The sequence below is a fragment of the Ranitomeya variabilis genome, chromosome 1 (genome assembly GCF_051348905.1).
Source record: "Ranitomeya variabilis isolate aRanVar5 chromosome 1, aRanVar5.hap1, whole genome shotgun sequence".
Classification (NCBI taxonomy): domain Eukaryota; kingdom Metazoa; phylum Chordata; class Amphibia; order Anura; family Dendrobatidae; genus Ranitomeya; species Ranitomeya variabilis.
The window spans coordinates 267808413-267825083 of NC_135232.1; the positions used below are offsets into that span (position 1 = coordinate 267808413).

At 44.2% G+C, this 16671-nt stretch overlaps 1 protein-coding gene across 1 annotated transcript in view; it reads left to right on the forward strand.

The window, feature by feature from the left end:
* The window catches only part of LOC143814595 (solute carrier family 2, facilitated glucose transporter member 11-like), an 83692-nt gene that overhangs the window by 52304 nt on the left and 14717 nt on the right, over positions 1-16671 (forward strand). The window contains exons 7-8 of the mRNA XM_077293460.1: positions 345-535; positions 1392-1502. Coding sequence (XP_077149575.1) covers positions 345-535; positions 1392-1502 — 302 coding nt within the window. The remainder of the gene's footprint in view (positions 1-344; positions 536-1391; positions 1503-16671) is intronic.

Sequence of the window (16671 nt, forward strand, 5' to 3'; positions counted from 1 at the left end):
AGAACCCAAAACCAAGAGTGGAAATAACTGAGAAAAATTATAATCATAAGCTCTACACCCATTCTATGTTTAGATCCGCTTCTGTTTCTGGATTTAAAATACAGATGCAAAACATTGGCTTAAATATAGACAATTGCCTAAAGCAATTTTGTGATGATTTTATTAACAGTGCAAAATGATGAAGGTTTCACCTGTAAAAAGCAAGCCGTTAATAATCGCATCGCAAAACCATGACAAGTCTTGGTAAAATGCATGTGGTTGGTCAGTAAATAGCTGCGGTGCACATTACCCCAATGTGTGAACATAGTCTAACATAGTCTAACAGCTTTTCTTTTTTTCTCAAGCTCTGAAACAGTTGTGGGGAGACAGAGATCACCAACCAGTCATTGATGAAATGATGAAAGAGCAAAATAATATGCAAAAGAAAGGAAAACGCATGGGTGTTTTGGAGCTGCTAAGGGACAACTCCAATCGCTGTCAACTCCTTACTATGATTGGCTTATTCACCAGTCTTCAACTTAGTGGTGCCAATGCAGTTGAGTGTTATTTTGAACACATTATAACAATGTAAAAGATTTAACAATACAGAAAAACAAACTGTATTACAGCCACCATTTTGACTGCAGCTTTTTTGCCACTAAAAAGTTGCAAAAAATGTGTGAGACCTCCCTCATGATCAGGTTAAAGATATTAACAAATGTGTTGAGGACATGATTTTGAGGGACTTTTCTAACATATTAGTATTACACGTTCCCCTCCAGCACTTATTTGTGACTTTTTCCTCACAGACTGCACAGCTATCCTGTCCACACAATGGCAGCTGAGAATGTGACCAGAGCCACAAAATCATGTCCCCAACTAACCTATGAAAATTTTCACGATGACAAATTTGTTGCAAATTCTCTAGAACTGAAAATTCAATTGAGAAATCTGAATAAGGGCTCGCTCACATGAACGTACTGATCGGACGAGTGCTATCTGATGTTTTATCTGATAGCACATGGAGCAATGTTATTCTATTGGGCAGTGCAGATCTGCGATTTAGCATGAGAAAAAAATCAGCATGCTGTGACTGACTGCGCAAATCAGAGCATGCGCACCCATTCAAGTCCATGGATGTGTGTGAAACATCAGATTGCAGTCCGATTTACAGAATTCAGTTCTCCATCGTCTCCTCGCCTGTGAAAGCCAAGTACCAGGAAGTATATAAAACAGAGCAGATTTATTTAAAACATGACATATCAAAATAACCTAATTTACCTAATAAGTGTAGAAATGCTTCAAAAAATTTAAATCAAAACCCTTTGCAATGATGCAAAGTCCAGGCCTAGATATGACTAAATTGTGTCTTCTTCGTTACATTTACTGTATATCTTCTCATGATATAACAGATTTACTTCTACGCATATGATGTGTTTCATGAGGCCGGCTTCCCTGATGACCAGATTCCATATGTTTCGTTAGGAGTTGGGAGTTTTGAGTTGGTTTCTGCTATGATCTGTGTAAGTCTTTTTCGCTGAAAGTTGTATGTTACTTGCTTTGTATTTGAGGACCAGCCCATATATGAATTACTTCATGTACTATTTCCCAAAATACATTATATTGTATTTATTTATATTACTTATGAAAAGATCTGCTAAAGATCAATTTACACATGCCAGCTGATGGAGGTTTATCAGCAAATCACTTAATTTTTTTGGAGTCTCATTGTTTTTTTATCTAGTTTTTCATAACTACAGCACTTGTTTTGCTGTGATTTGAAATAATTACGTCAAAAAACACACAGAACTACTGTAACATACAGTTGAAACCAGATGTTTACATAGACTATATAAAAAGACACATATGCATGTTTTTCTCAATGTCTGACATGAAATCAAAATAAACCTTTCCCGTTTTAGGTCAATTATGATTACCATAATTATTAATATTTTCCAAATGCCAGAATAATGAGAGAATGTTTTAAGACGTTTTTATTACTTACTGCAAAGTCAAAAGGTTACATACATTTCATTAATATTTGGTACCATTACCCTTAAACTGAATAACTTGGTTCAAACGTTTGGGATATCCTTCCACAAGCTTCTCACAATAGTTGGTCGAAATTTGGGCCCATTCCTCCTGACAAAACTGTATGTGTATGTGTAACTGATCCAGGTTTGTAGGTCACCTTGCTCGTATCTGCCTTTTCAGCTTTGCCCATAAATTTTCAAAAGGTTTGAGATCAGGGCTTTGTGATGGCCGCTCCAAAACATTGACTTTGTTATCCTTAAGCCTCTTTGTTACCATTGTGGTAGTATGCTTCGGGTCTTTGTCCATTTGGAAGACCCATTTCCTTCCAAGCTTTAACTTTCTGACTGATGTGTTGAGATGTTGCTTCAGTATTGCCATATAATCTTTTCTCATGATGCCATCTATTTTGTGAAGTGCACCAATCCCTCCTGCAGCAAAACAACCCCTCAACATGATGCTGTCATGCCAGTGTTTCACAGTTGGGATGGTGTTCTTAAGCTTCCAAGCTTCTCCATTTTTCCTCCAAACGCAACGATGGTCATTATACCCAAAAAGTTCAAATTTAGTTTCATCAAACCACAGGACATCTCTCCAAATATTTAAGTATTTGCTCATGTGTGCATTTGCAAACATTAATCTGGCTATTTTATGATTCTTTTGGAGTAATCTTCCAGGCATAGTGGCCTTTCAGTCCATATTGATACACTACTCATTTCACTGTGGATATTGACACAATCTTACCAGTTTCCGCCATCATCTTCACAAGGTCTTTTGCTTTTGTCCTTGGGTTGACATTCACATGTCGGACCAAAACACATTCATCTATGGGACACAGAACCCGTCTTCTCCCGAAGCGATATGATGGCTGGACATTTCCAACTTGTTTGTGCTTGCATATAATTGTCTGTACAGATGAACAAGGCACCTTCAGGTATCTTGAAATTGCACCCAAGCATGAGCTTGACTTGTGCAAGTCCACAGTTATCTTCCTGATATCTTGGCTGATTTATTTACTTTTCCATGATGCTACAAAAAGAAGCAGTATGTTTCAGGTGTGCATTAAAATACATCAACAGGTGTGTCTCTAATTAACTCAGATGTTGCCAACAAAACAGAAGCTTCCAAACACATGCCATCATCATATGGGCAGTCCAGAATTGTTTAAAAGCATAGTAATCTTAGTGTATGTAAACTTTTGACTTTGCAGTAATTAAAATGCCTTAAAACAGTCTCTCTCATTTGCAAATATTAATAATTATGGTAATCCTAATTGACCTAAAACATGAAAAGTTTATTCTGATTTCATGTCAGATATTGAGAAAAACATACATACAACTCTGGCAAAAATTAAGAGACCACTGAAAAATTTTCAGTTTGTCAGATTTTTTTTTATAGATTTATTTTTGAGTAAAATGTAAATTGTTCTTTTATTCTATAAACTACTGACAACATGGCTCCGAAGTTCCAAGCAATACATTTTGTATTTATTTTCTGAAAATGAGAAATAGTCAGAATAACATATTAATGCTTGCAGACCTCAAATAATGCAAAAAGAAACCAAGTTCATAATCATTTAAAAACAACAATACTAATGTTTCAACTCAGGAAAAGTTCAGAAATCAATAGTTTGTGGAATAACAATGATTTTTAATCACAGCTTTCATGCATCTTGGCAAGCTTTCCACCAGTCTTTTACACTGCTTTTGGGTGACCTTATGCCACTCCTGGTAAAAAATTTAAGCAGTTCTTTGTTTGCTGGCTTGTGACTATCCATCTTCCTCTTGATTATATTCCAGAGGTTTTCAGTGGGGTTCAGGTCTGGAGATTGGGCTGACCATGACAGGGATTTGATGTGGTGGTCCTTCATCCACACCTTGATTGAGCTAGCTGTGTGGCATGGTGCATTGTCCTGCTGGAAAAAGACAGTCCTCAGAGTTGGGGAACATTGCCTGAGCAGAAGGAATCAACTGTTTTTCCAGGATAACCTTGTATGCGGCTTGATTCATACATCCTTTGCAAAGATTAACTTGCCCAATTCCAGCCTTGCTGAAGCATCCCCAGATCATCACCGATCCTCCACCAAATTTCACAGAGAGTGCAAGACACTGTGGGCTTGTGTGCCTCTCCAGGTCTTTATCTAACCATTAGACGACCAGGTGTTGAGCAAAGCTGAAAATTAGACTCATCAGAGAAGATTACCTTACTCCAGTCCTCAAAGGTCCAATCCTTATGGTCTTTAGTAAACTTCACCCTGGCTCTCCTTTGCTTCTCATTGATGAAAGGCTTTTTTCTACCTTTACATGATGAGTCCTGCCTCTAGGAGCCTTTTACAAACTCTTCTTGCCCTGCACTTCACCCCACCTGCCATTTGCCATTCCTTTTGTAGGTCACTTGATGTCATCTGTTATGATCCCAGTGGCTGAGGATCACAGGAAATACTAGCTAAGTTACTAAGCATAGAACAAGCTCTAGGGAGGTGGTAACTGGACTGACCGCAAACCTGATCCTATCCAAACACACTAAAGGTAGCCGGTGAACGTGCCTAAAATCCTGGATGTCTCGACGCAGCCTGAGAAACTGACTACCCCTAAAGAGAAAGCAAGACCTCACTTGCCTCAAGAGAAATAACCCCAAAGATATAGGAAGCCCCCAACAAATAATAACGGTGAGGTAAGGAGAAAAGACACATGTAGGAATGAAAACAGATTCAGCAAATGAGGCCCGCTAATACTAGATAGCAGAAGACAGATAGAGAACTGTGCGGTCAGTGGAAAACCCTACCAAAATATCCACGCTGAGAATTCAAGGACCCCTGTTGTGAATTTGCTTTTTGCTCCCTCTAGTGGTTACTAGTTTTTTGACTCTGGTTTTTCTGTCATTCCTTTTATCCGCACCTGGGTCGTTAGTTAGGGGTGTTGCTATATAAGCTCCCTGGACCTTCAGTTCAATGCCTGGCAACGTAGTTATCAGAGCTAGTCTGCTGTGCTCTTGTCTACTGATCCTGGTTCCAGTTATATCAGCTAAGTCTGCCTTTTGCTTTTTGCTATTTGTTTTGGTTTTGTATTTTTGTCCAGCTTGTTCCAAATCTATATCCTGACCTTTGCTGGAAGCTCTAGGGGGCTGGTGTTCTCCCCCCGGACCGTTAGACGGTTCGGGGGTTCTTGAATTTCCAGTGTGGATTTTGATAGGGTTTTTGTTGACCATATAAGTTACCTTTCTTTATTCTGCTATCAGTAAGCGGGCCTCTCTGTGCTAAACCTGGTTCATTTCTGTGTTTGTCATTTCCTCTTACCTCACCGTCATTATTTGTGGGGGGCTTCTATCCAGCTTTGGGGTCCCCTTCTCTGGAGGCAAGAAAGGTCTTTGTTTTCCTCTACTAGGGGTAGCTAGATTCTCCGGCTGGCGCGTGTCATCTAGAATCAACGTAGGAATGATCCCCGGCTACTTCTAGTGTTGGCGTTAGGAGTAGATATATGGTCAACCCAGTTACCACTGCCCTATGAGCTGGATTTTTGTATTCTGCAGACTTCCACGTTCCTCTGAGACCCTCGCCATTGGGGTCATAACAGTTTGCCAGGCCCGTATTAAATGTTTAATGCATTGCAGAAGAGGGATTATAAGAAAGAAGATTCTGAGTTTTTTTTTTTCTCCTTCCCCTTTACCTCAGAGTGGCTATGCTTGCTGCAGACATGAATGTCCAGACCTTGATTACAAGTGTGGACCAGCTGGCTACTCGTGTGCAGGGCATACAAGACTATGTTATCAGAAATCCTAGGTCAGAACCTAAAATACCGATTCCTGAACTGTTTTCCGGAGACAGGTTTAAGTTTAGGAATTTCGTGAATAATTGTAAATTGTTTTTGTCCCTGAGACCCTGTTCATCAGGAGATTCTGCTCAGCAAGTAAAAATTGTTATTTCGTTCTTACGGGGCGACCCTCAGGATTGGGCTTTTTCGCTGGCGCCAGGAGATCCGGCATTGGCCGATCTTGATGCGTTTTTTCTGGCGCTCGGTTTACTGTCATGATCTCTGCAGGCAGAGATCATAGCAAGCCTATAGAGGGACAAGCTCTCGGAAGATGGAACTATACTGACCATGAACTAAGCCTGCCGCGCAACTAGAAATAGCCAGGTAGCATTTCCTATTTATCGCTAGATGCCCAGCTCTGGCCTAAGACCTAAATAGCTAGCAGAGGGAAATATAAGACCTGGCTCACCTCTAGAGAAATATTCCAAAGAAGACAGTAGCCCCCCACATATAATGACGGTGAGTTCAGATGAAACAACAAACGCAGCAGGAAAATAGTCTTAGCAAATTTGAGGTCCGCTTACTAGATAGCAGAAGACAGATAGTATACTTTCATGGTCAGCAGAAAAACACTAACAAAACACCATCCAGAGATTACCTTAAACTCTGGCATTAACTCATAACGCCAGAGTAGCAATCCCTGATCAACGAGAGCTTTCCAGACACAGTAACAAAACTTCAGCTGTGAACTGGAACAAATAGGCAAAACAAAACATGGACAAAAGTCCAACTTATCTAGTAGTTGTCTAGAAGCAGGAACAAGCACTGAGAGGCATCAGATAACATTGTTGACCGGCAAGAAACCACCAGAGAAATGAGCTTAAATAGCGACACCCACTACTGATGGAATCAGGTGAAACAGGAAAGAGGATGACAAGTCCAATTCCACAAGCGGCCACCGGGGGAGCCCAGAATCCAAATTCCCAACAGTACCCCCCCCTCAAGGAGGGGGCACCGAACCCTCACCAGATCCACCAGGGCGACCAGGATGAGCCCTATGGAAGGCACGAACAAGATCAGAAGCATGAACATCAGATGCATTGACCCAAGAATTATCCTCCTGGCCGTAACCCTTCCAGTTGACCAGATACTGGAGTTTCCGTCTGGAAACACGAGAGTCCAAAATTTTCTCCACAACGTACTCCAACTCACCCTCAACCAACACCGGAGCAGGAGGCTCAACTGAAGGTACAACAGGTACCTCATACCTGCGCAATAACGACCGATGAAAAACGTTATGAATGGAAAAGGACGCAGGGAGGTCCAAACGGAAAGAAACAGGATTAAGAATCTCCAATATTCTATAAGGGCCGATGAACCGAGGTTTAAACTTAGGAGAAGAGACCCTCATAGGGACAAAACGAGAAGACAACCACACTAAATCTCCAACACAAAGCCGAGAACCAACACGACGATGACGGTTGGCAAAACGCTGAGTCTTCTCCTGGGACAACTTCAAATTGTCCATAACCTGCCCCCAGATGTGATGCAATCTCTCCACCACCGCATCCACTCCAGGACAATCCGAGGATTCCACCTGACCGGAGGAAAATCGAGGGTGAAACCCCGAATTACAGAAAAACGGGGACACCAAGGTGGAAGAACTGGCCCGATTATTGAGGGCGAACTCTGCCAATGGCAAAAAAGCAACCCAATCATCCTGGTCAGCAGAGACAAAACACCTCAGATATGTCTCAAGGGTCTGATTAGTCCGCTCGGTCTGGCCATTAGTCTGAGGGTGAAAAGCAGATGAAAAAGACAAATCTATGCCCATCCTAGCACAGAATGCCCGCCAAAATCTAGACACAAATTGGGTACCTCTGTCAGAAACAATATTCTCAGGAATACCGTGCAATCGGACAACATTCTGAAAAAACAGAGGAACCAACTCAGAAGAAGAAGGCAACTTGGGCAGAGGAACCAAATGGACCATTTTAGAGAAACGGTCACAGACCACCCAGATGACAGACATCTTCTGGGAAACAGGCAGATCTGAAATAAAATCCATCGAGATGTGTGTCCAAGGCCTCTTAGGAATAGGCAAGGGCAACAGCAGTCCGCTAGCCCGAGAACTACAAGACTTGGCCCGAGCACAAACGTCACATGACTGCACAAAGACTCGCACATCTCGTGACAGAGAAGGCCACCAGAAGGATCTTGCCACCAAATCCCTGGTACCAAAAATTCCGGGATGACCTGCCAATGCAGAAGAATGTACCTCAGAGATGACTCTGCTGGTCCAATCATCCGGAACAAACAGTCTATCAGGCGGACAACGATCCGGTCTATCCGCCTGAAACTCTTGCAAGGACCGCCGCAGATCAGGAGAAACGGCCGACAAAATTACTCCCTCCCTAAGGATACCTGTGGGTTCAGAATTACCAGGAGAGTCCGGGTCAAAACTCCTAGAAAGGGCATCTGCCTTAACATTCTTAGAACCCGGTAGGTATGACACCACAAAATTAAAGCGAGAAAAAAATAAAGACCAGCGCGCCTGTCTAGGATTCAGGCGTCTGGCAGTCTCAAGATAAATCAAATTTTTGTGGTCAGTCAATACCACCACCTGATGCCTAGCCCCCTCGAGCCAATGGCGCCACTCCTCAAACGCCCACTTCATGGCCAAAAGCTCCCGATTCCCAACATCATAATTCCGCTCTGCGGGCGAAAATTTGCGAGAAAAGAAGGCACAAGGCCTAATGACGGAGCAGTCGGAACCTTTCTGCGACAACACTGCCCCAGCTCCGATCTCCGAAGCGTCAACCTCAACCTGAAAAGGCAGATTCACATCAGGCTGACGCAACACAGGGGCAGAGGCAAAACGGCGCTTAAGCTCCTGAAAGGCCTCTACAGCATGAGGGGACCAATTAGCAACATCAGCGCCTTGTCTGGTCAAATCAGTCAGTGGTTTAACGACATCCGAAAAACCAGCAATAAATCGGCGGTAAAAGTTGGCAAAGCCCAAAAATCTCTGAAGACCCTTAAGAGAGGAGGGCTGAGTCCAGTCACAAATAGCTTGCACCTTGACGGGATCCATCTCAATGGAAGAGGGAGAAAAAATATACCCCAAAAAGGAAATTTTCTGGACCCCAAAAACGCACTTAGACCCCTTCACACATAAAGAATTAGACCGCAGAACCTGAAAAACTCTCCTGACCTGCTGGACATGAGAGTCCCAGTCATCAGAAAAAATCAGAATATCATCCAGATATATTATCATAAATTTATCCAGAAAATCGCGGAAAATATCATGCATAAAAGACTGGAAAACTGAAGGGGCATTAGAAAGACCAAAAGGCATGACCAAATACTCAAAGTGGCCCTCGGGCGTATTAAATGCGGTCTTCCACTCATCCCCCTGCCTGATCCGCACCAAATTATACGCCCCACGAAGATCAATTTTAGAGAACCACTTAGCACCCTCTATACGAGCAAACAAATCAGTAAGCAATGGCAATGGGTATTGATACTTAACAGTGATCTTATTCAGAAGCCGATAATCAATACATGGTCTCAAAGAGCCGTCTTTTTTTGAGACAAAGAAAAACCCAGCTCCCAAGGGAGAAGAAGATGGACGAATATGTCCCTTTTCCAAAGACTCCTTTATATATTCCCGCATAGCAGCATGTTCCGGCACAGACAAATTAAACAAACGACCCTTTGGATATTTACAACCCGGTATCAAATCTATGGCACAATCGCACTCACGGTGCGGAGGTAACGACCCAAGCTTGGGTTCGTCAAAGACGTCTTGATAATCAGAGAGGAACTCAGGGACTTCAGAGGGAATGGACGACGAAATAGAAACCAAAGGTACGTCCCCATGAATACCCTTACATCCCCAGCTCAACACAGACATTGCTCTCCAGTCCAAGACTGGGTTGTGAGACTGCAACCATGGCAATCCCAGTACCAAATCGTCATGTAAATTATACAGCACCAGGAAACGAATAATCTCCTGGTGATCCGGATTGATACGCATGGTTACTTGTGTCCAGTATTGTGGTTTATTATTAGCCAATGGGGTGGAGTCAATCCCCTTCAGAGGAATAAGAGTCTCCAAAGGCTCTAAATCAAAACCACAACGATTGGCAAAGGACCAATCCATAAGACTCAGAGCGGCGCCAGAGTCAACATAGGCGTCCGTGGCAATGGATGACAAAGAGCAAATCAGGGTTACAGACAAAATAAACTTAGACTGAATGGTGCCAATGGAAACAGACTTATCAAGCTTCTTTGTACGCCTAGAGCATGCCGATATAACATGAGTAGAATCCCCACAATAGAAACACAATCCATTCTTCCGTCTAAAATTCTGTCGCTCGCTCCTGGACAGAATTCTATCACACTGCATACTTTCTGGCGTCTTTTCCATAGACACCGCCAGATGGTGCACCGGTTTGCGCTCCCGCAGACGCCTATCAATCTGAATAGCCATTGTCATGGACTCATTCAGACCTGCAGGCAAAGGGAACCCCACCATAACATCCTTAACGGCATCAGAGAGACCTTCTCTGAAAGTTGCCGCCAAGGCGCACTCATTCCACTGAGTAAGCACAGACCATTTACGGAATTTTTGGCAGAAAACTTCAGCTTCGTCTTGCCCCTGAGATAGTGCCATCAAAGTTTTTTCTGCCTGAAGTTCCAAATGAGGTTCCTCATAAAGCAAGCCCAAGGCCAGAAAAAACGCATCCACATCGCGTAACGCAGGATCCCCTGCTGGCAATGAGAAGGCCCAATCTTGAGGGTCACCCCTGAGCAAGGAAATCACAATCCTAACCTGCTGAGCAGGGTCTCCAGCTGAACGAGACTTCAGGGACAAATAAAGCTTACAATTATTTCGGAAATTCTGGAAGCTAGCTCTATTCCCTGTGAAGAACTCCGGCAAAGGAATTCTCGGCTCAGATACCGGAGCATGTACCACAAAATCTTGTAAATTTTGTACTTTCGTGATGAGATTATTCAAACCCGCAGTTACACTCTGGAGATCCATTATTGTCAGGTGCACACAGAGCATACAGAGATTAGGAGGAGAGAGAGAAAAAAGACTGCAGCAAGGCAGACTGGAGGGGAAAAAAAAAAAAAAAAAAAAAAATTCCAGCAGACTTCTTATAACTCTCCTTTCTCAACCTGGGTCTTTAACACTTTATTGGCCGGTCAAACTGTCATGATCTCTGCAGGCAGAGATCATAGCAAGCCTATAGAGGGACAAGCTCTCGGAAGATGGAACTATACTGACCATGAACTAAGCCTGCCGCGCAACTAGAAATAGCCAGGTAGCATTTCCTATTTATCGCTAGATGCCCAGCTCTGGCCTAAGACCTAAATAGCTAGCAGAGGGAAATATAAGACCTGGCTCACCTCTAGAGAAATATTCCAAAGAAGACAGTAGCCCCCCACATATAATGACGGTGAGTTCAGATGAAACAACAAACGCAGCAGGAAAATAGTCTTAGCAAATTTGAGGTCCGCTTACTAGATAGCAGAAGACAGATAGTATACTTTCATGGTCAGCAGAAAAACACTAACAAAACACCATCCAGAGATTACCTTAAACTCTGGCATTAACTCATAACGCCAGAGTAGCAATCCCTGATCAACGAGAGCTTTCCAGACACAGTAACAAAACTTCAGCTGTGAACTGGAACAAATAGGCAAAACAAAACATGGACAAAAGTCCAACTTATCTAGTAGTTGTCTAGAAGCAGGAACAAGCACTGAGAGGCATCAGATAACATTGTTGACCGGCAAGAAACCACCAGAGAAATGAGCTTAAATAGCGACACCCACTACTGATGGAATCAGGTGAAACAGGAAAGAGGATGACAAGTCCAATTCCACAAGCGGCCACCGGGGGAGCCCAGAATCCAAATTCCCAACAGTTTACTTTATGAGGAACCCAATCTTGAGATTCAGGCAGAAAAGGCCTTGCTGTCTATGTCTCAGGGGCAGGACGAGGCTGAAGTGTATTGCCAAAAATTTCGGAAATGGTCCGTGCTGACACATTGGAACGAGTGTGCACTGGCCGCTAATTTTAGAAATGGCCTTTCTGAAGCCATTAAGAATGTTATGGTGGGTTTTCCCATTCCCACAGGTCTGAATGATACTATGGCACTGGCTATTCAAATTGACCGGCGGTTGCGGGAGCGCAAAACCGCAAATTCCCTCATGGTGTTGTCTGAACAGACACCTAATTCGGTGCAATGTGATAGAAAAACCGCAAATTCCCTCATGGTGTTGTCTGAACAGACACCTGATTTAATGCAATGTGATAGAATCCTGACTAGAAATGAGCGGAAAATTCATAGACGCCGGAATGGCTTGTGCTACTACTGTGGTGATTCTACACATGTTATCTCAGCATGCTCTAAACGTATAGCTAAGGTTGTTAGTCCTGTCACCGTTGGTAATTTGCAACCTAAATTTATTCTGTCTGTAACTTTGATTTGCTCACTGTCATCTTATCCTGTCATGGCGTTTGTAGATTCAGGTGCTGCCCTGAGTCTCATGGATCTCTCATTTGCTAAGCGCTGTGGATTTACTCTTGAACCATTAGAAAATCCTATTCCTCTTAGGGGTATTGATGCCACACCATTGGCAGCAAATAAACCGCAGTATTGGACTCAGGTTACCATGTGCATGACTCCTGAACACCGCGAGGTGATACGTTTCCTGGTTTTACATAAAATGCATGATTTGGTCGTTTTAGGGCTGCCATGGTTACAGACCCATAATCCAGTCCTGGACTGGAAGGCTATGTCAGTCTCAAGTTGGGGCTGTCGTGGTATTCATGAGGATTCCCTGCCTGTGTCTATTGCTTCTTCTACGCCTTCGGAAGTTCCGGAGTATTTGTCTGATTATCAGGATGTCTTCAGTGAGTCTGAGTCCAGTGCACTGCCTCCTCATAGGGACTGTGACTGTGCTATAGATTTGATCCCAGGCAGTAAATTTCCTAAGGGAAGACTGTTTAATCTGTCGGTACCTGAACATACCGCTATGCGTTCATATATCAAGGAGTCTCTGGAAAAAGGACATATTCGTCCGTCTTCTTCCCCTCTTGGTGCGGGATTCTTTTTTGTGGCAAAAAAGAACGGATCTTTGAGACCTTGTATTGATTATCGGCTTTTAAATAAGATCACTGTCAAATTTCAGTATCCTTTACCGCTGTTGTCTGACTTGTTTGCCCGGATTAAGGGTGCCAAGTGGTTCACCAAGATAGACCTTCGTGGTGCGTACAACCTTGTGCGCATTAAGCAAGGTGATGAATGGAAAACCGCATTCAATACGCCCGAAGGTCATTTTGAGTACTTGGTGATGCCTTTTGGGCTCTCCAATGCGCCTTCAGTTTTTCAGTCCTTTATGCATGACATTTTCCGGAAGTATCTGGATAAATTTTTGATTGTTTATCTGGATGATATTTTGTTTTTTTCTGATAATTGGGATTCGCATGTGGAGCAGGTCAGGTTGGTCTTTAAAATTTTGCGTGAAAATTCTTTGTTTGTCAAGGGCTCAAAGTGTCTCTTTGGTGTACAGAAGGTTCCCTTTTTGGGGTTCATTTTTTCCCCTTCTGCTGTGGAGATGGACCCAGTCAAGGTCCGAGCTATTCTTGATTGGACTCAGCCCTCGTCAGTAAAGAGTCTTCAGAAGTTCTTGGGCTTCGCTAACTTCTACCGTCGTTTTATCGCTAATTTTTCTAGCATTGTGAAACCTTTGACGGATATGACCAAGAAGGGCTCCGATGTAGCTAACTGGGCTCCTGCTGCCGTGGAGGCTTTCCAGGAGTTGAAACGCCGGTTTACTTCGGCGCCTGTTTTGTGCCAGCCTGACGTCTCACTTCCCTTTCAGGTTGAGGTGGATGCTTCGGAGATTGGGGCAGGGGCCGTTTTGTCGCAGAGAGGCCCTGGTTGCTCTGTTATGAAGCCTTGTGCCTTTTTCTCTAGGAAATTTTCGCCTGCCGAGCGAAATTATGATGTGGGCAATCGGGAGTTGTTGGCCATGAAATGGGCATTTGAGGAGTGGCGTCATTGGCTCGAGGGTGCTAAGCATCGTGTGGTGGTCTTGACTGATCACAAAAATCTGATGTATCTCGAGTCTGCTAAACGCCTTAATCCGAGACAGGCCCGCTGGTCATTGTTTTTCTCCCGCTTTGATTTTGTTGTCTCGTATTTACCAGGTTCAAAGAATGTGAAGGCCGATGCTCTTTCTAGGAGCTTTGTGCCTGATGCTCCTGGAGTCGCTGATCCTGTTGGTATTCTTAAAGATGGAGTTATCTTGTCAGCTATTTCTCCGGATCTGCGACGTGTGTTGCAGAGATTTCAGGCTGATAGGCCTGAGTCTTGTCCACCTGACAGACTGTTTGTCCCGGATAAGTGGACCAGCAGAGTCATTTCCGAGGTTCATTCCTCGGTGTTGGCAGGTCACCCGGGAATTTTTGGCACCAGAGATCTGGTGGCCAGGTCCTTTTGGTGGCCTTCCTTGTCAAGGGATGTGCGGTCATTTGTGCAGTCCTGTGGGACTTGTGCTCGAGCTAAGCCTTGCTGTTCTCGTGCCAGCGGTTTGCTCTTGCCCTTGCCTGTCCCGAAGAGACCTTGGACACATATCTCCATGGATTTCATTTCTGATCTTCCGCTATCTCAGGGCATGTCCGTTATCTGGGTGATATGTGATCGCTTCTCCAAGATGGTCCATTTGGTTCCTTTGCCTAAGCTGCCTTCCTCTTCCGATCTGGTTCCTGTGTTTTTCCAGAACGTGGTTCGTTTGCACGGCATCCCTGAGAATATTGTGTCAGACAGAGGATCCCAGTTCGTTTCCAGGTTCTGGCGATCCTTTTGTAGTAGGATGGGCATTGATTTGTCGTTTTCGTCTGCTTTCCATCCTCAGACTAATGGACAGACGGAGCGAACCAATCAGACTTTGGAGGCTTATTTGAGGTGTTTTGTCTCTGCTGATCAGGACGATTGGGTGACATTCTTGCCGTTGGCTGAGTTTGCCCTTAATAATCGGGCTAGTTCCGCCACCTTGGTTTCGCCTTTTTTCTGCAACTCTGGTTTCCATCCTCGCTTTTCTTCGGGTCATGTGGAGCCTTCTGACTGTCCTGGGGTGGATTCTGTGGTGGATAGGTTGCAGCAGATCTGGAATCATGTGGTGGACAACTTGAAGTTGTCACAGGAGAAGGCTCAGCGCTTTGCCAACCGCCGCCGCGGTGTGGGTCCCCGACTACGCGTTGGGGATTTGGTGTGGCTTTCTTCCCGCTTTGTTCCTATGAAGGTCTCCTCTCCCAAATTTAAACCTCGTTTTATTGGGCCTTACAAGATATTGGAAATCCTTAATCCTGTATCTTTTCGTCTGGATCTTCCTGTGTCGTTTGCTATTCACAATGTATTTCATAGGTCCTTGTTGCGGCGGTACATTGTGCCTGTAGTTCCTTCTGCTGAGCCTCCTGCTCCGGTGTTGGTTGAGGGCGAGTTGGAGTACGTGGTGGAGAAGATCTTGGATTCTCGCCTCTCCAGGCGGAGGCTTCAGTACCTGGTCAAGTGGAAGGGCTATGGTCAGGAGGATAATTCCTGGGTGGTCGCCTCTGATGTTCATGCGGCCGATTTAGTTCGTGCCTTTCATGCCGCTCATCCTGATCGCCCTGGTGGTCATGGTGAGGGTTCGGTGACCCCTCACTAAGGGGGGGGTACTGTTGTGAATTTGCTTTTTGCTCCCTCTAGTGGTTACTAGTTTTTTGACTCTGGTTTTTCTGTCATTCCTTTTATCCGCACCTGGGTCGTTAGTTAGGGGTGTTGCTATATAAGCTCCCTGGACCTTCAGTTCAATGCCTGGCAACGTAGTTATCAGAGCTAGTCTGCTGTGCTCTTGTCTACTGATCCTGGTTCCAGTTATATCAGCTAAGTCTGCCTTTTGCTTTTTGCTATTTGTTTTGGTTTTGTATTTTTGTCCAGCTTGTTCCAAATCTATATCCTGACCTTTGCTGGAAGCTCTAGGGGGCTGGTGTTCTCCCCCCGGACCGTTAGACGGTTCGGGGGTTCTTGAATTTCCAGTGTGGATTTTGATAGGGTTTTTGTTGACCATATAAGTTACCTTTCTTTATTCTGCTATCAGTAAGCGGGCCTCTCTGTGCTAAACCTGGTTCATTTCTGTGTTTGTCATTTCCTCTTACCTCACCGTCATTATTTGTGGGGGGCTTCTATCCAGCTTTGGGGTCCCCTTCTCTGGAGGCAAGAAAGGTCTTTGTTTTCCTCTACTAGGGGTAGCTAGATTCTCCGGCTGGCGCGTGTCATCTAGAATCAACGTAGGAATGATCCCCGGCTACTTCTAGTGTTGGCGTTAGGAGTAGATATATGGTCAACCCAGTTACCACTGCCCTATGAGCTGGATTTTTGTATTCTGCAGACTTCCACGTTCCTCTGAGACCCTCGCCATTGGGGTCATAACAGACCCCCACACCAAGCTGGACAAGAAAAATATTGAACACTGATGATCAAAAAATGAACAAAACGGAAACTTAGCTTCTCTTGAAGAGACTGGTAGCAAGGTAGTCAGAAGGAATCAGAATTGCACTGAATACATTGACAGCAGGCATAGACTGAGAGTCCAAGTGAGCTTAAATAGAAAACCAGCCCACAGATAACGAGACAGCTGATGCCAGTCACAAACCTGCAGAAAGAGCACTCACACATTACCACTTGTGACCACAAGAGGGAGCCCAGAAATAGAGTTCACAACAGTCATCCTGCGGTTGCTGAGTGACATTCGATTAAGATGATAGTCATCGCCGTCAGTGGAGAGTTGTTTTCGCCCTCTGCCGGTCTGTAGCTTTCTTGTCCCTAATGTCTGCTGCTTGACCTTGTTG